Source organism: Chrysoperla carnea, chromosome 2, assembly GCF_905475395.1.
Source record: "Chrysoperla carnea chromosome 2, inChrCarn1.1, whole genome shotgun sequence".
Lineage (NCBI taxonomy): Eukaryota > Metazoa > Arthropoda > Insecta > Neuroptera > Chrysopidae > Chrysoperla > Chrysoperla carnea.
In genome coordinates, this window is record NC_058338.1 from 46,446,804 (window position 1) to 46,471,974 (window position 25,171).

The 25,171-nt window shown below is 28.4% G+C and overlaps 3 protein-coding genes across 3 annotated transcripts in view; 2 read left to right on the forward strand and 1 right to left on the reverse strand.

Annotated features, from left to right (window-relative positions):
* Nucleotides 1-414: 414 nt before the first annotated feature.
* LOC123293470 (alpha-tocopherol transfer protein-like) lies at nt 415-5,981 on the forward strand. The gene is made up of 5 exons (XM_044874309.1): nt 415-584; nt 2,906-3,074; nt 3,544-3,796; nt 4,726-4,939; nt 5,623-5,981. The coding sequence occupies exons 1-5, from the start codon at nt 452-454 to the stop codon at nt 5,772-5,774; spliced, it is 921 nt and encodes a 306-aa protein (XP_044730244.1). The 5' UTR covers nt 415-451; the 3' UTR covers nt 5,775-5,981.
* A 6,568-nt stretch (nt 5,982-12,549) lies between these two features.
* LOC123291940 (beta-glucuronidase-like) lies at nt 12,550-17,653 on the forward strand. The gene is made up of 9 exons (XM_044872408.1): nt 12,550-12,740; nt 13,520-13,702; nt 13,764-13,930; nt 14,473-14,983; nt 15,120-15,292; nt 15,576-15,807; nt 15,868-16,044; nt 16,548-16,686; nt 17,118-17,653. The coding sequence occupies exons 1-9, from the start codon at nt 12,558-12,560 to the stop codon at nt 17,291-17,293; spliced, it is 1,941 nt and encodes a 646-aa protein (XP_044728343.1). The 5' UTR covers nt 12,550-12,557; the 3' UTR covers nt 17,294-17,653.
* A 3,226-nt stretch (nt 17,654-20,879) lies between these two features.
* Nucleotides 20,880-25,171, reverse strand: part of LOC123293277 (matrix metalloproteinase-2) — a 39,596-nt gene continuing 35,304 nt past the window's right edge. The window contains exons 5-8 of the mRNA XM_044874041.1: nt 24,642-24,783; nt 23,596-23,755; nt 22,497-22,600; nt 20,880-22,438 (exon numbers count right to left, since the gene is read on the reverse strand). Coding sequence (XP_044729976.1) covers nt 22,194-22,438; nt 22,497-22,600; nt 23,596-23,755; nt 24,642-24,783 — 651 coding nt within the window. The 3' untranslated portion in view covers nt 20,880-22,193. The remainder of the gene's footprint in view (nt 22,439-22,496; nt 22,601-23,595; nt 23,756-24,641; nt 24,784-25,171) is intronic.

Sequence of the window (25,171 nt, forward strand, 5' to 3'; positions counted from 1 at the left end):
TTTCTTTTTTTAAATTTGGGACATGGGGGTTCACTTTCAAAGGGTTTAACCTCCGTTTTTGTGACATTAGCCTTATCACAGAGGCAACCCACATCATTATTTGTTAATCTTTATTTATTCAATTACAAACATATTTACAATTAAATTTTTGATGTGGGTGGAGTCTGCCTTTGCTGCCGCTGCCGCTGCCTTTTTTTTTGTTAAAGTTTTTTACTTTGGTGTTTTTTTTTTCATTTGAAAACCTGCAAAATTGTTCAAATCCAATAATAATAATTATAACTGATTATAATAAAAAATATTGGAAAACATTTCATAGTGAAAGTCTTGGTTGGATGACTTTTAAACACCTTGTACAATAAATCAACTTATAAAGGTTGGCAAATTCACTTTTATTACATGGCACATATAAAGACGTAGATATTAGCAAATTGGCAAAATCAGAATAATAAAAATGGATCAAGTATTCCATGCAAACCGATCAAATTTATTAAAAGTTTACAACAAAAGTGAAAAAGATATTGAAAGTGATGTGAATACAATTTTAGCAACAATAAGACAACAAGCACATTTTCCAACATTCAAAGGTAAATCAATCATTACATGCTACGATCAATATATCTAATTTTTTTGTGGAATTTTCTGGATGTTAACTTTTAAAGTTTAAAAAATTAATTTCTGCCGAAAATATACACTACGTTACAAAAAAGGGATATTTTAAATTTTTCGTTTATTTAAAAACAATAAAAATAGGTATAGAAAGGTTGTACGTTGATATACTTGAACATTTCGGTTTAATATTTAGAGTTCATAAAGAATTGACGAAATTGAATCAATATAGAGACGATATTATAGTTTTTTTAAACACTTGGTGAACCAATCAACGATTTTAGAAATTTCTTAGTTCTGTTTTGGAAATGGACCACTCAAAAAGAAAAATTTTCAATAACATTATCAAGTGGAGAATGCTTAATCCAAAAGTCAGAAAATATTAAAATCCATTATTGCCGTCCGACAAATACCTACGGAATAAAATGAAAATAACCATTCGAAATTTTTTAGTTAAAAGCCCATATTTTCTGGCTGTCATATTAATTTTTACAGTTTTAAAATGGATTTATTTTTTTAAGTCGTCATGAATTTCGCTTCGAAACTAAAATAATACAATGGATTTTCTAGTTGGCAAAATATATTTATGAAATCAATTGGGAATTTTACTTCTGATTACTGCACCATCCTCTCCTTCAAAAATACCTTGATGTACCTCTCATTATAAAAAGTGTGGAATAATATTCTTAATTAAATATTATCAGACACTTTCTAAAACAATGCATTAAGTAAATAATACAGATAATAGAGAAGGCCATTACTCATGTCCATAATACTCTAAATTACAGGAGTTATTTCTTTTAAACACTGAATGTTAATGCAAAAAACCTTTCAAACTTGGAAAGCGGAAATGCCTCTATTTGGGAAAACCGGTTTCGGCCTATATCTCCGATAATCGTGTACTGTATGCCAAAAATGGTAATATTCTTTATTGTAGATGATTTTTCCTATCTTTTTTATATGATAATGTTTTTTGTATCACTTGCCGTTTACGACTTACACGAATTTTACGGTTTGTATATTGACTTTTTGACCGATATCGCTTCTAATAATTGTTAAAAAAATGAAATATTAATAACTTAACTTTTAAATCTACAACTTTTACTTTAAACTTTTTTCCCTAAAATTAATATTTACGAAGTTACAAAGTGTTCAATGTTGCACTACCGGGTGCAAGGTTCATAAAAACGATGCTATGCATAATTCAATGATGAATTTTAATAAATATGTAAAAAAAAATTAATGATACTGACATAATTGGAAATAAGTATTTTTCCATCTAATCTGTAAGCAGTGACTATTCATTGAAATTTTTTTTACGATAAAAAATATGACCTAAAAATAGGAAATTTTATTATCTATAATAAAGGTTATTATACCATTTTCGGAATAAAGTGCATGGTTACGAATATATAGGCCGAAAAGGTTTTTCTTAAAATGGCAAAACTTCCTCAATTAAAAGGACCCCGCACACAATACATTGATTTTGGGTTTCGTTTAAAATTTTTTTTAAATTGTGGATTAAAGTAGTTTTGATCATGCTGATAGAAAAGTTCTACTCAACTCTCAAAAACCGTTCCCTTCCAAGATACGGCCCTTCAAAAGTTATACTCACGTGAGGCCGTAGCTCGGAAATGAAGAGTTTTTGAGGGTTGAGTCTACAAGAACTTTTGATCAGCATAATCAAAGCTACCCTTAATCCATAGTTTTCAACAAATTGAAACTGAAACCAACAATCAATATATTGTGTACGGGGTCCATTGTAAGAACTTTGTGCATTATTACATTCAGTACGTGTATTCTAGGATATAGCGCGTATAAAAATCCATGAACACTAACTTTCTGTGGCGTAGTAAATAAGCTTCTGAGTCGATGTGGAACATTTTCTCTCATAGGAAATATGTATGGCAGAAGAGCCATTTTCGAGATAGAACGGAGTGTAGAAATCTGGGGAAAAGGTAATCGCTAGAACACTAATCGCCTAGAAGCAACGGTAAATCAAAGAATCCATTTTGTATAAACCGCGAAAAATAGTGACATGCAAAACTTTATGGCGGTTTTGGAGGGAGGTGGGGTTGAAAGTAAACCGGAAAAAAATGGATCTTTATCGGAGGATCTCAAGTGCAATTTTCTTGTTAAAACATGTACCCTTATTATCGAATTCTCATAAAATAAACCTTGCACTCTTTCTTGCTAAGTTTAAAATTTCCAGTCCTTTCTTGGGTTTATGCCCCGTTTCTTTAAGATGAGATGGGAAGGCTGAATTATTAATTAATTCTATTATCTAAATTTTTTGCAGAGGAAACGTTAAGGAGAAAAATTGAAACATATCTTATATATACTAAATTTCATTATGAAAGAACTAAAAAACAATTGGATTTATGTTATGCATATAGACATGTTTATCCCGAATTTTTTGATAATTGGGATGTATGTAGTCCTGAATTTGAAAACAACCTTGACGAATGGTAATTATTTACTTTATGATTTACAAATAACTAATAATGTTTAGGTTTAAGTATGAATTTGTTCAAAAATCGCAAGGCTAGATCTTTCCATAATAAAAATAATAATATTTATTATGATTATTTTGATTTTTGTTCTACTCAGTAAATTAAAAAATATTAAACGCGTTAAAAATTTGACGCATGTGCAGAACGCGTGGCCAAATCATTTTAGACCATGGGACTAAATATTACCGATCGTGGTTGAGGGGAATACTGACGGGTTTATAATTGGGGTTTCCAATTACTATTTTATTTATCATTAGATGATTTTTTGTTAAATATTGGAAAAGTATTTTTTCGATTACCAAAACAAGTTTTTAACCATCTCTCTATCTTTATGAAAGCAAAATATTATTATTATCTTAACGTCTCCTAAAATTCCAAGCAAACAACAATTAATAAAAATTTGTTCTTGTTTTTTTTTTCACAGTCGATGTTTACCACTTCCATACCTTACAACAGATTTATACCGCATCACTTTGGCAGAACTAACAGATAAATTTGTGGACAAACATTTTGAACCAATAGTGCATATGAAAATAGGCATAATGAGTTTGGAAATGCGATTTCAACATGACCATAATGTATCAGATATTTTATTATTTAATTGCTCAAAAGTTAATATGGGTTTGATCAAAAAATTTACACCGTCTTTAATTAAAAAAATTTCGGATGTTGTTATTGTAAGTACAAACATTTAATTTAAATATTAAATAACATTTATTATTTAAAAAAAATCAATTTTCTTTTAACATTTAAATCAAAAAGTTCCAAGTGAAATATTCAAAATTTTAAAAAATTTCTATAAATATGAATAAAAACAATAAATCCACTAGCTCAGTTAAAATGGACTCGATAGATGCACAAATTCTTAAAAATTCCAAAAAACATTAGGTATATATTCCATTTAAAAAAAGGGTGAAGGTTGGGGTCATTGACTGCCCCAATAAGTATTTCTTAAGTACTATTTTAATTTGCACACAATTTTTTTCAGTTCCATTTAAATTTGAAGGATCTATAGGTAGTGCTGAGCAAGAGAATTAGCCCGTAAAACGTTGAAAAGTGTGATATATTCCATGGAAATATTTCCAAACTGAACGGATTTTCTTGAAAGATAGGCAACAATAATCTCGATCAAGACACCATACAAATAAACAAACTTAAATCAAATCGGTTAATCCTAAATGTACCTGAGACAGAAACACAGATACACAAACGTCTTTCTTATCTTTTGGGTTTGGCTTCAAAGCCTGTTTCGATCGAACACTCATTTGAGCAACAGAAGGATGATGTTTAACGGCCTCCTTAATAGACAACTCGAATTCAAGACCTAGGTAGGATATCCAATTCCGAAAAGAACAATCTTTACTTGGGTCCTCTTATCCAAAACCATTGAATAAATACACGAAGTGGGAAATTAAAATGATACACCCAATATAAACTGTTTTTCCTGTGATATAAATTAAATCAAATATATTAAAATTTTGGCGATAAAACATATAAACACACACCATTTTTTCAAATAAGAGCTTAGTATTTTTGATTGGCCCAAAAATAAAATGAATATTTTTTTCAGCATCAATTACAAAACAAAATAATTTTCATTTTACAGAAAGGTTACAGTTTTCGACTTGCTGGAGCACATTTATTATACCCACCAAGCAGTATTTCAATTTTATTAAATATTTTTAAACTTCTAATAAAACCAAAGTTATACGAACGAATTCATTTACATAGTGACCTTGAATCATTACATAAGGTAGTGCCAAAAGAATTGTTACCAAAAAATTATGGTGGTGATTTACCTGATAGCCAAATATTAGCAGGTACTTATTAATTACATAGTTTATTGATACTTAAATTGTATCTCATATTTTGAACCATTAAAGCAATTTTTAATTCTTTCTTGACTCTTTTCACCTATAATCTCATCGTTTTTGAGATATAAAAGTTATAAATAAAAATTCAATTTTTAAGTATCAGGTCAAATATTTGATAGAAACCACACAATAATCGTTAACTCCGACAATATCAAATTTTCACCAAAATTAGATGTTTTTTTTAATCACTTGAATCTCAAAAACGGTAAGTTTTAAGAAGAAATGTCACGCGATAAAAAATGTTCAGAATGGCTCTCAAAATATAATGTCCCTGTTTTTTCAAATTTCATAATTTTTCATCAATTTTTCTTAATCAATGGCTTTATATATCTTCATAATCTTACGCACACTCTGAGTCGGGTCCAATAAAAAATCATTTTCTTCCATAGAATTGCAAACTTAAATGTTTCATTTCCTACAGTATATCGAGCAAATTGACTGTAGTGATAATAAAATTACAATCAAACAGATTTTTTTTAAATATTGCTTCCTGAATTTTTTACCCCCTACAATTTTAAAGTGAATCTATTTCACTTTAATGTTTGTGAGCCAAAAAAAAAAAAGTTGAACATATTTTTGAATATTTACAATTTTTATTTTATTTATTTATAAACAATTATTTATTTTAGATCGGTGGTATGAAATGTTGAGAAATAATCGTGCTAATTTAATAGAAGAATCTAAAATGCGAACTGATGAATCCAAACGAATTGATAAATTAAATGATGATGAATTTTTTGGTTCGATGCATGGTTCATTTAAAAAATTGGAATTTGATTGATTTTTTGTTTAAATGGAAAATGTATAGTAATTTCAAAAGAAGTTGGACCTTTATTTAATGTCCAATAATTGGAAATAACCAAACCAACAGACAAAATTAAATAGTACTATTAAAAAATCGATCGATTGCTTTAGCAATTCTCTTTAGTAGCATTAAATCCTTAAAACTAAAATAAGACAATCAAAATAAAATCAAATCAAAAAATCATCGCCCTGTAACAAAATAATTTTATTAAGGGTCCTGAAAGGGTTTATAATAAAAATACCAAATATATTTCTTTGAGAGCCACTGAATGTAATAAAGTTATATGTTATAAATAAGAAGTATTTATTTCATAACTTTGATAGATCGAATATGTCGCTAGTTCGGTGACATAAGCGAAAGTAAGAAAAAAGTGACAATAAGTACGAAATTTTTGGCAAATAAAATTCTTTATAAAATATTTGGTATTGGTTCTGTTATTTTTAATATAAAGATTTCAATAATTTTCAACGTTTTATGTTTATTATTAAACCTGCCTTTTCGATCTTTGACTTCCTCATCAGGTCCGTGCTCATGGCAGGAGTTTTGGGGTGTATATATAGTCAAAATCCCTTCCATCGATAATCCATAAATCCATAAATTCGCATTCTGGCAGTTTTGCCTGTCACAACAGCGACGAATGATCGTTCCTTTTCAACCCTGCGTCGTTTCAAAACATACCTTAGATCAACAATTTCTGAAGATTGACGTAACGGTTTAGTTCTCACTCAATATACATCGCGGTATGCAAGGTCCATGCACACAGAGTTTTGGAATAGTTTTATTCTGAGCCTCGCAAAATTAACTTTTTGAAAAATAGTGACTGAATTTCACATTTTGACCTAATTAAATGTTCTCTAGCTCAAAGAATTTCTTGTTTTTATTGACCTCATGACCTAACATGGTGAACAAAAGTTTGAACCCCTCTCTTGAAAGTTTGAAACACTACGCACAGACCTGTTCCTCATTTCTAAAACTGTTTTGATTACATCCGTACATCGATTAACTGAATAACTTTAACTGAACTTTTTGTAAGCTGCACTCGTGTTAGGTGTATTGGACGCAACCATGTTGCTTTGAATAAGCAATCCTCGAATGTTTTGCATCTAAGTTTCGTAACAATTGATACTATTACCTGTTCAAATCGAAGCTTAAGTCCAATAATTTGCAATGCATTTTCAGCTTCAGCTACAGATTACTTCTGCATTAGTTGTTGGTTTCTCCCTGCAACTCCAAAAACTTATCAGGACATATTATATCTTAAACTTCTTAATTTGGATATTCATAGTATCGAACTATTTTGTTGAAATCTATTTAAAATAAATGATGAATTTTATGTTTTTCTAGTCCACGTTATTTTGTATATTTATTTAATTTATAAATTTGAACAATATCGTGACATGTTTCGATCGTTACAATCATTTTAAAATTTCGGCATACTTTATTAAATCGTGCTTTTAAATTAATAAAAAAAAAATCGGTGCTGTAAATGAGTAATAGCTTTCATAATACATAAATATATGACAAAACAACCAAACAGTATATACATTTCTATAAATATGTAAAATATTAATAAAATAAAACAATAAAATAATTTAGATTAAAAATTAAATAAAATGAAAATTAATAAAAAAATAACACGCCAGTATGAAAACAAAAATTATTTAACCAATCAACGCCCATTTTCTCATGGCCTAAATTACGATTTGACTGGTAAATATTGTTGCTTTATAAACTTACGAAAATGACGGCGTAAAATGTAAATCTTATTGTTTGTTCACAATCTATCGCCAGTTTATAATCTGACTAGATTTTTTATAAACTAACTAGATTTATTATAAGTCCAAAAACACGCTATCGAAAAGCAAAAAATTTGGTCGGGTGAAAAAAAAATTTAGCGTAATATATTTTTTGGTGATGATTATAAGATAATGGACTTATAACATCACAATAAATATTAACAGTCTACACAATGCTATATCAGTATAAATTTTTAATATTTAACTATCGATTAAATTATAATTAATTAGTTCAAAATTTATTTTCAACTTCAATTTATTTTTATTTTATACTTATTATATATGACAATTTATTTGTTTTCGCTCTAATTTAATACATTTATTTATTAAATCAATAGTTACTATAATAATATATAAGTCCATTAGGTACCTGATAATCATCATCCAGCGATATTTTTAATAAATGTTCATTTTATTTTAAACAATTTAATTCTAATATTATTTGTTTGATTTCATGCACACATTTGAATTCTTTAAAGTAGTTCGGCCGTCACATGACTAATCAAGTTAGCAACTAATTTATATTCATTGAATTTAAATCTAAGTTATATGAATAAAAATAATATTTGTATCACGTAAACGTTTTTTAATGCTTTAAAAATATCAAAAAGATAAAATTTATACGCCAATTTGACAGCTTTTTTATGTTTTCTTTTTTTAAAGAGCTATAAGGCAATGTTTTTTTTGTGCATAAACAGAATCTGTGATAAATTTTCTTTATGATGAAAACTTATTTGAAGCTAAATCACCGATTAATTTTTTCTAGTGGCTTATTTAGGAATTTGCTAGAAGAAAGAAACAACTCGGAAGATTTGTTTATCAAGCCTCTTTGTTTTCCCTTCGGTCTGTGTATCACATACGACAGGAAATGCTGCTGCCTGCTTTCTGATTTAGGATCGTAACTCGTAATATAATTAGTGTAAGTCTATTTAGAAGTATATACATTAGACCCTCTAAAAATAGTTGCTTTTATCAGTATTTATGGATTTATGGAGATTTATGGAATTCCAGAAACAATTGTCAAATACGTGAGATACCATCACATAAAACAATACATTTTTTAATGTACTAACAATATAAATTGTAATTGTATATATTTATTTATTTTTTTATATTACAAAAAAGAAAACACTTCAAAATTGAATACAATTATAAATTGCATTGTTATCAATGTCCTAAATTTAATCAAAATTGTTTACAAAATTACAAAAATTAAAATTACGATGTTCTTGATTAAATGTAAAAATTCTGTCAATTAAATGTAAATAAAAGAAATTAATTTATATCACTAATTATTATTAAAAAAAAAAACACTGCAATTTATTCCACACAAACCTCCATCTTCGTTTTACATTAACATTTCCAACTAAAGCTAAAAAATTTCGACAAATTTAGTTCTTTTGCTTTATTTTCCCTTTAAAAAAAAACGTCTCAAAAATTTTTTCCTCCTTTAATTAAATTATTAAAACGAATTATAAAATATAAAATTTTAAACCCCTTCCTTAATTCTATGAGATGGAGATGATATGGTGCTAGGAAGAATAAATTTACTGTTCGAAGTTTCTTATAAATTTGCAACATTCTATCTTTTATATTTTCGGAGAAAACTAAACTATGTAAAATTATCCTCTTTCAATAAAATCGAGCACTATAGACCAAGAACCTCGAGTTCTTCCGTCATTCCTTTAATTTTTGAATGTCTTTTCCTGTATAGGTATTTATAATTATTTATTTTTAAAGTTTTATTTCGATTTTTAGTTTTAAGTGTTTGATGATTTATGATTTAATACCTACTACATGAAGATGATTTCCAAAGCAATCGAAACCGATTTATCTAATTAGATATAAAATGTAGCTAAATATTTTTACTGTGGGACCTGAAGGTAATATATTTTAATGAAATGCATTAAAAATTACCCTACCTAGAATTATTTCTCGAAAACGTTGCGACCTCTTATATTAATAGTTTAGATATCATGGACACTTAAATATTAGGTACATGTTCTGAATTAAGCTGAATTAAGAAGTTCGTGCATAGACTAGACATAAACTATTATCAAAGATAACTGGAAAGTTTCTTTCTAGTATCCTAATTGTCATCAAATTAATGTGCATGTCTTTGTGAGTTTTCCCGCTATGAAATTGTTTTGAAGAAATTTTCAAGGTTTTCAATGAAATTAAAAATTATTTTTTATGCATGGTGCAAAGCCGCAAATAGATTTAGATAGTTTGAAGAATATATTATTATATTCTTAATTATACAGAGAAATAGGGGAAGGTTGTGTATATATTACTGTATCTTTGAATATAAAGAAAAATTGAATTTTGAAAGTCATTTCACACTAAAATAAAGCCTTAGACATTTTGTGTTTAATCCAAATTATAGCATGTATTTTCCATCTGTATGATTTTCTTTATCTGTATGGTACTTCTAAGACATGATTTTTACCCTGTATTTTCTTGTCCAAAGGGATGATTGAACCTTTGGATAGATAGTAGAAAATGTTTTTTAGAGATAAAAATAAAACTATTCATTTGTATAATTATATATTATTAATTTAAGTTATATATTTATTATTTATATTATTTATTATTATTTATTTATTCGGAATTATATATTTAAACTCCTAAATTCATGAACACGGAATGATTCTTATTCTTTGTCGATTTCCCAGATGTTTTTTTAGTTTGCGTTACGCACCGTGCTATTAAGATTGCTCCCCCCCGCTATACTTTTGTCGCCTACCTTTTTTATTCTCTGTAATCCACTTTATCTATTATTTGTTCCTTCTAAACAAATTTTGTTTGTTCGCATTCAATAATTTTAAAATATTGCCGCTTCTAAAACCGGTAGGGTCTAATCGGTATCTGCAACGGTTTAAACGTCCAAAGATACACAACTTACCCCTATAGTATTTATTTTTTTAAATTTCAATTACATTGAAAACTTATTATTAACTGGCTATTGTTTGGTTGCACTATCTGGTAAAATTGAGTATAGGCACGATCCAAATTTGTTTAATTTGCAATAATTAGTATGCAATTAAAATTTGCATTGAAATAAAAATAAATATATAGATATTATTGTTTTTTATTTTTGTTATGACTAGAAGCACCATCAAGGCTTCCGTAAAATCAAAAAATCTTTAGTATTACTAAGGGAAAAGTCACTGTACAAAAGAAATACGATTTAATTAAAAACCTCGAGTGAAAAGAAACTTTCATATGAAACCGTACAACGTGAATGTTATCTCTAAAAAATTAGAGAATTGTATAACCCAAAATAGTGTCCAAGATAATACATTTAATAGAAGATAATATTTTTTAGCTATCTTCTTCAACAGAAACCTGTAAATAAAACCAATTAAGAAATCACTTGTACTTATATGGATAGTGGATAGATACAAGTTATCTATTACTTAATTGTTTTACAACCAAAAATAAGTTTCAAAATACAGTTTTTTGGTATATATTTACATTTATAACATATTAATTATTTAGTTTAATTTTATTGTTTCAACAAACATAAGGTAAGTGTATAATTTACAAATTTTTTCTTAACACTTTTATGCACTTCTTTGAAAAAGCAACATCAACCCCTCTGGTTGTGGAAAGTACAGTAAAAACCGTTACATAACACCGTAATAATTGCAATAATAATTAAAGCTGTATAATTAACTATTAAGTGATTCTGATCTTTGGTAACTTCTGACTACTATTCATACATGGCGTTTTTAATACACAAATTAACAATTACACATTAAAAATTATAAAATTTTAACTATAGTATGAAAAAGTTGTAATAATACTATGTATATAAGTACAAATAATCAACTCTAATTATTCATACTATAATTAAAAAATTTGAAGAAAAAGAAAAAAACACAGTTATTCTAAAGTTTTACGGTTTCAAAACTGTAACATGTTAAGCAAAAGGGATTTAAGGTGGCTTATGCACAAAATATGTTCTTTAAGCATATTAATGTGCTTCCAGTAATTCAAATTGCAAATTTCGTGTTATTCAAGTAAATGAAGTTCTACATTTTTAGTAAACAACTTTCTTAATCTATATGTCACGCTAAAAATTCATTTTCTCCTTTGGCGTAGAAAGTTGAGGTGTTTAAAATAAAGACCCCAAAATTCTACGACAGTTTGAAATTAATGTTATCCCTGAATTTTACATGGGGTTTATGTATCTGGTAAAACAGTGTCTCCATGCCATATTATAGCAGAAGGTGACACATGAGCCGTAGAAGACTTCTTCCAGTTTTATACATACCTACATCAAAAACCTAAATTCAAATATCAGTTTGTTGTAACGTTTCTATTATAAAAGTTACCCCTGAAATGTTAAAATTTATGTTGGAACAAAAATAGTACATTTTAGGTAATATTCTCTCCGAAATTGTTTTATTTAGAACATTGGATCATTTTAAGGTCGTACAAAGCGCTTTGCCTGTCTTACTTATATAAAAACTACAAATAAACTGTTATCAAAGAGAGTTTACTAAGATCAGCTATTCTACTATAACTATAATTGAACTCTGGAGTACAATCATTATTTTAAATATTTCACAATTTTTATAAATATTTATCAATTATTTTTAATATTTATTAGATTTTTTCTTGAAATGTATCTAATATGCTTTCAAACCGTGATATTGTCTCAAATATATAACTCCCAACGTTTTAAGTTATCCAAGTTTGTTTTTGTAAAATTTTTCGCTTGGGAATCATCATGATTGGAAATCGTTATCTATCGTTCGTCGCTCTGGTTTAAATTAAGTCTAGAGAAGGAAATTTATTCTAAAAAAATTGTTATTATGTAAGTTGCGATATTAAAACGAACGCACAAATTGTGAAAATTTCTACTTCATATCTATATTTTTAACTAAAATTAACAATGAGTAACCCTTATTATTTATTTTGTTTTAGTTTAATTTCTAAGCAATTTTTTATAAAAATGGAGGTATTATTTATTTTAAATTTAATCCAACTTTTATTTTTAACAACTGTGCAAAGTAATTTATATCCACGAGATTCGGAAACACGTGATCATAGAACATTAGATGGAATATGGAATTTTATGTTGGAGCCTCCATCAAATGTGGATACCGACTACTGGTTTTTAAGACCTTTGGATTCGGTAAGAAATAAAACTGAATTGAAAATTCTGTCAATATATTTGAAAATATGATGGGTATACTAAGTTTAGTCCCAAGTTTGTAACGCTTAAAAATAATGATGCTATGAACCAAATTTTGGTATAGGTGTTCATAAAAGCACCTAATTAGTCCTTTTTCGGTCGTCTAGCTGTCTGTCTGTATGTCGCCCGTCTGTCTGTCCGCCTGTCATCACGATTACTCAAAAACCAAAAGAGATATCAAGCTGAAATTTTTATATCGTGCTGAGGAAGTAAAAAGTGAGATCGTAAATGAGCAACATAGATCAATTGGGTCTTCGGTCCGTAGGACCCATCTTGTAAACCGTTAGAGATTGAACAAAAGTTTAAATGTAAAAAATGTTCCATATAAACAACAAAAATAAACAACTTTTGTTTGAAACATTTTTTTGTAAACATTACTGTTTACTCATGAAATTAGATGCAAATTTTATAGTATGTATTAATATGGGATTATCAGTTATGTATGTGTGACATGTATAGGTATATACATATCACTGTTTACCCGTGAGAGCGCAAATTGTATTATATGTATTATATGGGTATATCAGTTATATGTGTGTGACATGTATGTATGTGTAATGTGAAAGAGTAATCAACACAATCTATACATGATATTTCAACAAATAACTCAGTCAATTGTTTGTTTTCACTTGTTATTATTATAGAAAGTGGTAAAAATAGTTGTGGCTCGAAAGGTTGTTGTGTGTACAAAAGCCCGTATTAATTTCATATATTTTTAGTATTCAAATGCAACTGTGATGCCTGTTCCTTCCAGTTATAATGATATTGCAACCGATAAGAAAATTCGGGACCATGTAGGGCCAGTATGGTATGATCGGACATTTTTTGTTCCGTTTGCATGGGATAGTAGCCGTTTGCGTGTATGGCTACGTTTCGGTAGTGTAAATTATGCTGCTAAAGTTGTAAGTGAAACTTTTATAATTTAGGTAATTTGATAGACGAACTAACTAATTTCGTTTTTAGTGGTTAAATGGAGAATTTGCTCTGTCTCATAAAATAGGTCATCTACCATTTGAAAGTGACGTAACAAATCTATTACTTTTTGGTGAAACTAATCGAATTACTGTGGAAGTAGACAATACTTTGGATTACAATTCAATACCGCAAGGAGTCACGGTCAACACATCTACGTAAGCTCAAAATAATTGTTTTTATAAAAATTTCCAAAATTATTGCATAAAGAAGCCCATTATTCTCCATTCGAAAGAAATGTGAGATTAGATTACGCTTTTATGTTAGGTGCAACTGAGGATTTATTTTACGCAATCTGTGCTTCATCAGACATTCATTTCCGTCAGAAGCATTTGAATGTTTACTATCTAATAGACCGCTATTTTTCCCCATATTTGCACACCAGTACTTATCGTTAACGATCTTGTACTTGTTTTATCAGTTATAGTAGAGTAGCGTCTATATATCCTTGGATCAAAGATCATGGATTTTTAAATGTTTGAAAAAATGTTTTCCTTAATTTCGGTAAAGTTACATCTAATATCAATGAATTATCTATAGCGGCAAGTCATATCTTCTTTCTCGCTTTGACGCAGAAAGGACACGAACACTGGTTTTTGTTTTCTAGAAGAATAAATATATGCATTTTAAAAAACCCTTACTAGTTCTTTATATTCATATTTTCTTTATTATTTTATTTACTGATTCAACTTGATTATAGTGATAATGGATACGTTTTAAAACAAAGTTATACATTCGACTTTTTCAATTATGCTGGAATTCATCGCCCTGTAATTTTATATACCACTCCAATCCAATACATACAAGATATTCGTATAAGAACAACGGTCGATAAAAATTCCGCGGCTATTGACACCGCCGTACTTATTGGTGGTGGAACTGACTCATTGGTCTCTTGTACAATATCCGTATTCGATCATGAAGGGAAGAAAATACGTTCGTTTCTAACTTTTAAAACTGATCTATATTGTGAAGGCCGATTATTGATCGAAAATCCAAATTTATGGTGGCCTTATTTAATGAATGAAAACCCGGGATATCTATACACCTTAGAAGTGAAGTTAATTTTTGACGATAATGGTGTTTTGAGTAACCTGGATGTATATCGATTACCATTTGGGATTCGGTCAATACGTTGGACTAATACATCATTACTAATCAATGAGAAACCTGTTTATTTTCGTGGATTTGGCAGGCATGAAGATTCTGATGTAAGTGGCATATTGTTTTGAACAATTTCAGGTTTTGAAATTCATTTAAACTGTTATTTTTAATATCCAACAAGAAAACTATGTCTTAAAAATGTTTTATAAACGCTTTAAACTGAATTTAAATTGTTTTCACTAGATCCGCGGCAAAGGTTTAGATTTACCACTGGTAACAAAAGACTACAATTTAATCAAATGGATTGGAGCGAATGCATACCGTACATCTCATTATCCATATGCGGAAGAAATCATGGATTTTGCTGATAAAAATGGAATTATGATTATAGATGAATGCCCAAGTGTAGATACGGAGTAAGTCAACTCAAAAACCTGCGAATTTCAGTATTTTTGCATCTTAATTCAAAATTTCGAGAACCAGAACTTGACTTCCTGCAAAATATTAAAATCAATATTAAAACATTTTTTGTTTACGTTTCCTAATGAGAATTCGATGGGAAATGTTCCTCAAAATTATGAGGATTTGTTTTTGATATAAGCTAGTGTCGTAAGATTTTTGTTATTAAATTTTTTTGAGCTTTGTCGAAATCAATTAAATTTTTTTTTTTCTATTAATTCAAGAAAATTTCTTTAACAGTCATTTTGATTCTCCATTACTTCTCCAAAATCATCAACAATCGCTATTTGAATTAATTCAACGAGATAAGAATCGCCCAAGCGTCATTGCTTGGTCCATAGCAAATGAACCTCGTACAGGCTCAGCAGGAGCAGGAAAGCATTTTCAAGCAGTTGCTGATTTTGTCCGGCAATTGGATAATTCAAGACCAATAACAATTGCCATTGCTACAGGTTCAAGTCAAGATCAATCTGTAAGAATTATCACACATATTTTTTCTGTGCCATTTTAATATGCTTTACAATTCTCTTAGGGAGCTTATTTGGACATTATCAGCTTTAATCGATATAATGGTTGGTATGCTAATGCTGGGCAAACTGATATGATTATCAATCAAGTTGTAGACGAAGCAAGAGCATGGCATAAAAAGTATCAAAAACCAGTTTTAATGTCTGAATATGGAGCAGATACAATGCAGGGTTTACATCTGGTACGAATCCAATAAATTACTATGAGTAATTTTCAACTTGTTTTAGCAGTCCTTTAAATAATAAAACCCGAGACATCGGAATGGAAATTAAGCTCGGCATTAAACTAGCCATTTAATACACAATATTGCTTAAAGGCAAACACTACTTTTCTCTTGATAATAGCTCATATATGGAAATGCAGTTTAATTAAAATTCGTAAATAACCTTATAAGAAAAGTATACATCAATAAAATTTGTGTAGGGCGGGGTCCTTTCTCTGTGATTTGAATTTTCTGTGATTTGTGCGCGACACTGCCCTAGAAAACGTTTGCCGGACTACCGGGGGTCCACTAGATATTCAAAGCCGCTCTATCCATTGTTATCATGTGGATAAGTTTCAAACTTGAATTTTTTTTAAATCGCTTAATGAACTTCCTACTAGATAGATTTAAGAATAAGAACTCATGGCTATTTTGAACATTCCCACTATTCTTTACCAGCTAATAATTAATTTTATTTCTAGAGTCCTGGTTTTATATGGTCCGAAGAATATCAAGTTGAATTATTTTCAAATCATTTTCAAGCATTTGATAAATTACGTGCAGAAGGATTTTTCATAGGTGAATTTATTTGGAATTTTGCTGATTTTAAAACAGGACAATGTAAGTTATGAATTTGATAATATAAAACACAACTCTCATCAATTTTCGAATAAAACCTTATTGCTGGATAATACCCCAATATCGATAACTCGAATTTACTTTTCAAAGTTTAAAGCAATAGGTACTAATGATTATTTTGGCAATACTCAAACTCTGGTATAATTTGGTAGGACTTGAACCATTGAAGAACCTTGATGAGCTGAAGTATTAGCCAAAAGTTTGTAAAATTATCAATGAATTATTTAAAATTTGCTAAAATATCAGCGTGCCGCAAATATGTTACTATTACTCAGAATTTGAAATTTCAGTCATTGACACAATTCCAAATAGTGCTTAGGATTTCGGTTAGGATATCGTTACTGAGGTACCCAAGTTAATTAACATGGTATGACTCTCGAACGTTCATTTAAGTAATTCGAATTTCTTTTTAGCTTATACAAGAGTTGGTGGAAATAAAAAGGGGATATTTACAAGACAGCGAGATCCTAAATCCAGTGCACATCTTGTGCGAAGACGCTATTTAACTTTAGCTGCTGAAATTGATAATTTTACTTTGTACAACGATTTATATCCATATATCAGTTCACGTAGTATCGATGAATTGTAATATATAAAGGTGAATTCAATAAAGCTTCTCGTATGTGAATTATCATAGTCTGCGTTGGATGTATCGTGCCGTATATGTTGTTAGTTTCATACTACTAACTTGCATCGATATAACATTAGGTTTATTAGGTTGCTGCAACGATCGGCATATTGTCAGCTTCATACTCGTACAACTTAGTAGAGTCTCCCACATGAATGAAGCTTTTGGTTCCAAAATAGTTTGAAACTAGTTGCAAGCCAGTTTTTTAGCTTTAATCTGCCAATCAAAATTTTTAACAATTTTTGTTTTATAGCGAATTTTTTACAAGCAAGCCTGTACCTTTTAAGCTTTTTTTTATTTTAGTAATTAAATTATCTTTCTTCTGATACCAATTTCGATTGGTTAACAGATCGGTGTAGCTACCTATATTGACTTGCACATTCAGACATTATGAGATAATTACACTGATCTGTTAACCAATAGGGAAATATTCATGAATAGGGAAATATTTAATGACTGGACATTTCAACTAAGCCATTATTTTAGTAATTAATATCTTTTTAATTACTTAAAATTAATTAATAAAAGTACAAATTCAATGAGGGCATTTAAAAATCTCTAAAACTGAAATTCAAATTTTCATACAGACGTGACATCATAGTACGGGCTTGTATGTATTAAATATTATTTATATTTTTTACTTTGTTATAACGGTGTAAGCAATGAATTAAAAATATAAAAAAATACATGAATATTCCCTATAACCTATCTGTAATTACAGTTAATTATATTTATTTATTTATTCTTAAATAATAAGTTTTCCATTTTATACTGTGAAAATATGAATGAATGTCAAGAATAAAGAATAAAACATTGAATAATATATTTTTCGCATATTTATGAAGACTCAAAAAATAATAATCACCGCTTTTAGTGTAATGATCTCCTGTTTTTTGGAAATTTGGATTTGGCAGCCCTACTTCTACTGCCCAATTCAATGACGGATGGAAACATCACAAATTATAATTTTTTTCACTAATATTATAATCTGTAATACCGCCCCATGAGTATTGATGATGATGATGCTCTATGATTTTTTCAAATGAAATTTACGAATCAATAATTTATAATTAGCCAGAAATTCTAGCCCCTAAAAGACTATCCACCACTGCTTATTTGCAATAATTTACGAATTAGTGATTAAATAATGAAATAAAAATAAATATAGATATTATTTGGTTTTCTTATAAGTAATAATTGAAAAGTTTTACTTAATTAATTGTGGCATTCGTTTGTGTTAGGTAAGTTCGTTTAATATACTACAAACTATAATATAAGGTTTGAGGTCAAGCTGTGTTATGAACTGTACGAAGTTGCTACTTCCTGTCATTTGTTTTTGAATAAGGAAATTACTTTATTTTAACATTATCGGGAGGCAAATAAAACTGAAAATGGAAAGATTTCCACGAAATCAACCAACCTTATTTTTCTACATTAACGAACTAACATTTATTAATCCTTCATATGGCTGACAAAAAGAATAATAGACTTTCTTTTGCGCCCACGACCCACGTTCTAAAAATCTGAAATAAAACAGGTTGGTTTATAAACTCTCAAAGAAAGTATTAAAATAATAATATTTTTAATGTAAAATTTTATGTACAGTAAAAATTTATAATCTTTTTGTTATTTAAACACAAAAAATTACAAGGATTCATACTAATCTTGGTTGTTGATACTCAAGATTTTACAATTTCCGCTTTTTATATTTTTAGCTATTAACTGATCTATAGGTTCTAAGAGATCTCGTTATTTTTAATGTTATTCTTAGTATGAATACTTTGTTTGTCGAATAACACTTTTTTTAAATTTTTTTCGATTCGAAATCATATATTTTTTTAATCGATTAATCGATATTCGGCGAAGGCCCATATATTTAAATTTATAGTATACAAAATACAATAGAATCTTTATGAGTCGAAATATTTAGAATATCGAAGAAATGGTTTAGGTTTATAAATTTCGAATTTTTTACTATTTTCTATTAGTATAGTTAATCTATGTGTATTTAGGTATACGTTTTGACACCAATAATATCTATCAACAAATAGCATTCGGAAACTTTTTATTTTCAAGGTCACTGTTTTATTATAAAAATTAACCCGTCTGGTTTTTCAACGCGATAATTAATAGGGAGCAAAATAGTTTTTAGAAAAAATACTTTGAAAATAATCGGAGTATGGGAAGTTTTTTTAAAAAAAATTGGAAAGGTCAGGTTCATTTTTGCAAGTTTTACATAATCATCCAAAAAATTCGAGTTCAAGGGGTCAAAGAACATTTAAATAATACACCAGGGCTGAAGCATTTGAAAATAGTAAAAAGTGGAAACAAATTATAGTAGGATGAAACCCATTGGAAAAGGAAGAAAATACAACAAAAATGAAAGGAAAAATAATTTACGGGCGATCTGAGGTCGGGAAGGGGAAGGAGTGAGTTTTTAAGGGTACAAAACAGTTTTTCTTCATTTTCGGCAAAACTACTAGTCCTATAGAAAAAAGTTAAATTGCAAAGTTGTAGGTAATGAAAAGATGTACAACTTTTGTTCATACACTTTTTTCACATAACCTCAAAATTTATGTGAAAAATTAAAATAACCAAGTTTTTGGTTTTTTATGTTTATCTATTACAAAAAAAATTTTTTCCCAAGATATTTGGTAAAAACTTTTCTTTTTATGTTTCAAACACACTGCAAATTTGTTTAATTCAAAATTAGGTGAACAAATAATTTTAAATTAATAAAATTACAGTGTGTTTGAAACATAAAAAGAAAACTTGGTTATTTGAATTTTTCACATAAATTTTGAAATTATGTGAAAAAAGTGTGTGAACAAAAGTTGTACATCTTTTCATTACCTACAACTTTGCAATTTAACTTTTTTCGAAAATGAAGATAAACTGTTTTGTACCCTTAAAAACTCACCCCTTCCCCTTCCTGACCTCAGATCGCCCTTAAATTATTTTTCCTTTCATTTTTGTTGTATTTTCTTCCTTTTCCAATGGGTTTCATCCTACTATAATTTTGTTTGGTTTCAAAAATTATCAACCTTGGTCTATAAGCTTAAGATAAATCCATTAAACTATTGTTGGCCATCGAAAACTATACGTGCCAGTATCATAAGGCTTAGAAGTATTATCAATATTAATTTTTCACAAGAAATTTATTAAAAAGATAACACAGCTATTTAATTTTTTTCACAACATTCATCTAATTTTTGTATTATCATTTTGCTTTTTGTTAATTTCGACCCACAGAGATTTAATTACATTGCTTAGCAAATAATGAAAAAAATGTTTAATTTAAATAAAACAACTATTTAACATAATATTTTGACGTAAACCGAAACTAAAAATAAAAATCACAGTAAAGTCAATAAAATAGTGTTGATCTTCAGTCTTAATACTACTAATTATAATAATATAAATTTAATTAATTCATTTTTTAATATTTAACTTAGTTATGATATGAAATTAATATAAAAAAGTATAAAAAGTTTAATATAAACTTATAAATTTCTGTATACGTTATGCAAAGCAAAAATAGCAGGTAAGAGATGGTACTATCGTGAGACAAAAGTTATACGTAAAAAATTTTCTTTTGTCATTTAAAAAGTGGAAAAAGCGATAATGATTTTAAAAAATTTGTTACGCTAATAGTCAAATAGCAATATCAAAATGACCGCTATTTGTCAACCATATTTTGTTTAGAATAACAATTTAAATCGATTTGTCAAATGCATTTTAACAAAAGCTAGAACATTATTAATATTAAAAATTCGTCCCGGGAGGATAACATTCTATTGAGAAAATCTAGTAGAAATATCCTAACACACTATCACGCAAAGAATAAAAAATAAATCTACCAAAGTATTCATAATTCATTGGATCTAACTACGCCTGGCTCGATTTTGTTTCCAAACCAAAAATAAACATTCCGTCAGTAAAGTTTTGAGTAGTTCGACCTAAAGAAAAAAAATCATTGACAGTGAAACAGTAAAATCTTGGCAAATAGCAGGACACCCACAAGTGTGTTGTGTAAAGTTTGAACTATTTTAAGGCAATAAAATAATTTCTTTCTGAAAATTGGAAAATAAACTGAAACTTTTTTGCCTGAAAAATATTTCGTAGAACAATTATGGCTATAGAGATTCATTATTAATATTGTACAATTCTAGTTATTAATTTGACTTTTCCACCGAAAATTTAATACGTTAAAGTGTAAGAATCTATCAATGAAAAACATAGCCAAACAACTATGGTAAAATGTTTCCCATTGATAGATCGTAAAGCGTTTCAACGCCGTATTACTCAACCATTGTCATTATAAAGCAGTTTCATCTCTTTCCTATCTTTTTTCATTGCAAACGACCCATTCTTCATTGTTAAAATAACGCTCACACTAAAATAGAATCAAGATTCTATTTTAACTACTTGTAAATACATTCAACGGAATCGTTTTCATAACGAATTTCCATCGAAACATCGAAAAATTATCTACAAAATTACAAGCGTCGATAAAATATTGAATCAAAATGTATACTTAATTTCACGATCGTTAAATAAAACATACTCTTTTTCGAAACAAATAAAATGAAATAAGGCCAAAATTAGAGCGGTAAGCATAAAACCTTTGCTCCGAGCCTCCACTTACAATGAATCGTAACATAATTTTGTCAATGAAATGTCGTCTTTAAATGGCAGTGAAATTATATTATTTGGTAGAAATAAGACTATTTTGACTCACATTAGAGGCCGCCCCACAATATCTGTGGATTGTAAAAATATATAACTTATAGTCTGCATGATAGGAGATGCCTAAATTGTTTAGGCTTATTTTATCACAAATAATTTTTATTTTTTATTTTTATATTCGATTTAGACTTAGAATAATTACAAATAGTACTACAATTAAATTAGCTGTTGAGTTTTGTTTTAGACCACCGTTCGTTCGATATCCAATCATAGGACGTTCCGATGGTTGTAATCGTTCATGTACAACAGGACAACCCATCCAAAATGGTGCTGATAAACTTTGATTACGATTTTCTACACGCATTTTTCGATCATTAAATTTCCAAAATCCTAATCCTTTGAAGAAATATGTTTTCCCTATAAAAAAAAATTTGAAAGTTACTAAGTGTTACATTTGGATGTGTGATAAACTTACCATCTTTCCATTGGAAAACTGTATCAATGTTATTACCAACTCCACCCCACATTGACATGTCTCTAGGATAATCTAACTCAACTCTTTCTGTTTCTTCGTCTAATCTGTAAACAAACATAAAATTGTGTAAATAAGTATGCAAATGGTATATGGCAGTATAATAAGTATGGCAGTTGTACAGTCATTCAAATGTATGGCTGCCTAATTCATATAATAGGGCTTTTCATTTAAAAAATGATCCTTTTTTGTTTCGGACAGTTGTCAATCAAGTAAAGACATATCTGATAAAGGTAAAATATATTAGATTTTCTTTAGTTGAATAGTTTTTTGGCAACGGTCTGAAACAAAAGCGAATCGATAAAAAGGAATATTGCTGCAGAAAAGGGAAATTTTTAATAAGACAAACAGCCTTAAAACTCTTAATAGTCAAAGTATATGAAAAGGACATAAAAAGGATACGGAAGAAAGCTCATAACAGATATTGCTTCTTCATTATCAGAATGTCGGGAAACATTCAGTATATCTAGTAATTAAAAACAGGTTTGTGGTTGAACTTAAAAAGAGGCGAGAATTGTATAGGAATTTTAACAGTAAATTTTCGTTTCTTAGCAATTTGATCAATTTGAACATACTGAAGAAGTTCAAAATAGAACAAGCATGTTAGTAACAATGTATTCTGATGAGAAAAGTGCTTTTTTGATGAATGTATCCCAAACCAACACGATTTTACAGATTCTAAGAAATAAAGAACTTGAAACTAAAGAACTAAAAAATTGATAAACTTTATTACGCGGGGCGCTAATTTTTGAAACTGTCAACGTTTCGTGATGTTATCTTCAATTTGTTAAATAAAGAACATAGCTTAATACTTATTTGAAGTAAAGATTCATATAAAATAAATTCAGTATCAAACTAAATAAACTAGTGCGAAAAAAATTCAATTGTTATGAACATCCATAACTCATGCGATAGAAAATTCTGCATGTGGATAGATTCGTGTTCGAGGACGGACGGGTTCGATTCCCGATATGAGTTTTTCTCATAGCTGATTAATAAAAAATTGATGTTATGGAATATAATTTTAAAATTTAATATTTACCTCCAATATCTGTCACCACTGTATAGATAAGTTTTGCCATTGTGACCCCATATCATAGCACCATCGATTTTATCAACATAATCCGGTAAACCTAGATTTGTTAATGATTTCGGATATCCTTTTTCAAGTCTATTTCGATTGTATAAATAATATAATTTATCTGAAAAATAAAATAATCATATACAATATTAATCTATGTGTTTTTTAGAAAAAATGGCATTTATTTATTTTTTTTATTAAGAATGAATTGCCAAAATTTATTAATATAATTACAGAAGAAACGAAACGATTTGGATACGAACATATTGGCAATGTTGCTAGTACAATGTAAGGTAAGGTGTGTTCGATTAGGTAGTAGATATGAGATGACAGAATTTTTTATCTGAACTAAATTTTCTAAACAAAATTTGTCCCTCTCACTTGCACTGTTTGCGATATAAAAGTAAAAATTCAGTGAGGGCATTTAAAAATTTCTAAAACGGCAATTCAAATTTTTATACGGACGTGATATCAAAATACGGGCTTGTCAAATTTGTTGACATACTGTATGATATTAATTACTTACATTTCATATGGTATTTCATTAAATTATAATATTCTACGGCTTTTTATTAGAAAACTTAATAATAATGTGTGTAAATTCTGTGTTGTAAATTCATTTTTTTTTTTAAGTGTAAATTATACATTGAATTGTCAAAATTTGACAGTTCACGGACTTATACGGTATCAAAAGAGAGCGCCAAAAAACTGCGTTTAAATATCTCAAAATTATAATGTATTTTGAATATTTTTTTAAACTTAAATACAGCATTTTTAAATAGTATTTATATTTTTTACTTTGTTATAACGGTGTAAACTATGAATTAAAATATTAAAAATAAATTCATGAACATTCCTATTAATTTTTTTTCAATAATACAATCCCAACAAAATAAATTTTCTTATTATGTAAAGTATTATGTATGTTTATATGTAAAGCTTTACTTTTATGTAATAAAAATTGCCTAAATAAAAAAAGGTTATAAAATATTTTTGTGTATACTTACCAATAAAGAAAACAATTTTATGATCATTGCGTTCATATACAGCATTCACATAGGATAAATTTGGTGGTAAATCATTCCACATACGTGTTATTTCTGCAGGATATCCTTCATACAAGCCATTATCTCCGATCCGCCATAAATACTAGAAAAATAAGAAAAATATATAAAATACTTTTATATAAACTTTTTTCATCATTATTATTATTAACCTTGAGATATATATATTCGGTTTGTTAGGATGGAACAACCAGATAAATAACAAACTGATAACGTAGAACCATATTCTGAAATTTATGGTTATGTTGATCCATTTTAGTTATTATAATTTGTTTTCGATTCTTGGCAATTAATTTTTTACGAACCTTCGTAAAAGTTTAAGTGCATCATAAACTAATCCGTTATTTGTAAACGTGAGGGTTTTGTTTGATTTTGTCGTGGAAGTTTTTAAGGAAGTGTTTGTCAAAAGGAATATCTCTCAAAAGTTTTTATAAATTTTCGTAAAGGATTCTGGTCGGAGTCGTGATCTACAC

What these genes read in the sequence shown, in the direction of transcription:
- LOC123293470 (XM_044874309.1), top strand. Translation starts at nt 452, where the DNA reads ATGGATCAAGTATTCCATGCAAACCGATCAAATTTATTAAAAGTTTAC. An exon ending in GAAAACAACCTTGACGAATG is followed by an intron (nt 3,075 to 3,543) that starts GTAATTATTTAC and finishes TTTTTTTCACAG; the next exon opens with TCGATGTTTACCACTTCCAT. An exon ending in TGATAGCCAAATATTAGCAG is followed by an intron (nt 4,940 to 5,622) that starts GTACTTATTAAT and finishes TATTTATTTTAG; the next exon opens with ATCGGTGGTATGAAATGTTG.
- LOC123291940 (XM_044872408.1), top strand. Translation starts at nt 12,558, where the DNA reads ATGGAGGTATTATTTATTTTAAATTTAATCCAACTTTTATTTTTAACA. An exon ending in TTTTAAGACCTTTGGATTCG is followed by an intron (nt 12,741 to 13,519) that starts GTAAGAAATAAA and finishes ATATATTTTTAG; the next exon opens with TATTCAAATGCAACTGTGAT. An exon ending in GTTCAAGTCAAGATCAATCT is followed by an intron (nt 15,808 to 15,867) that starts GTAAGAATTATC and finishes CAATTCTCTTAG; the next exon opens with GGAGCTTATTTGGACATTAT.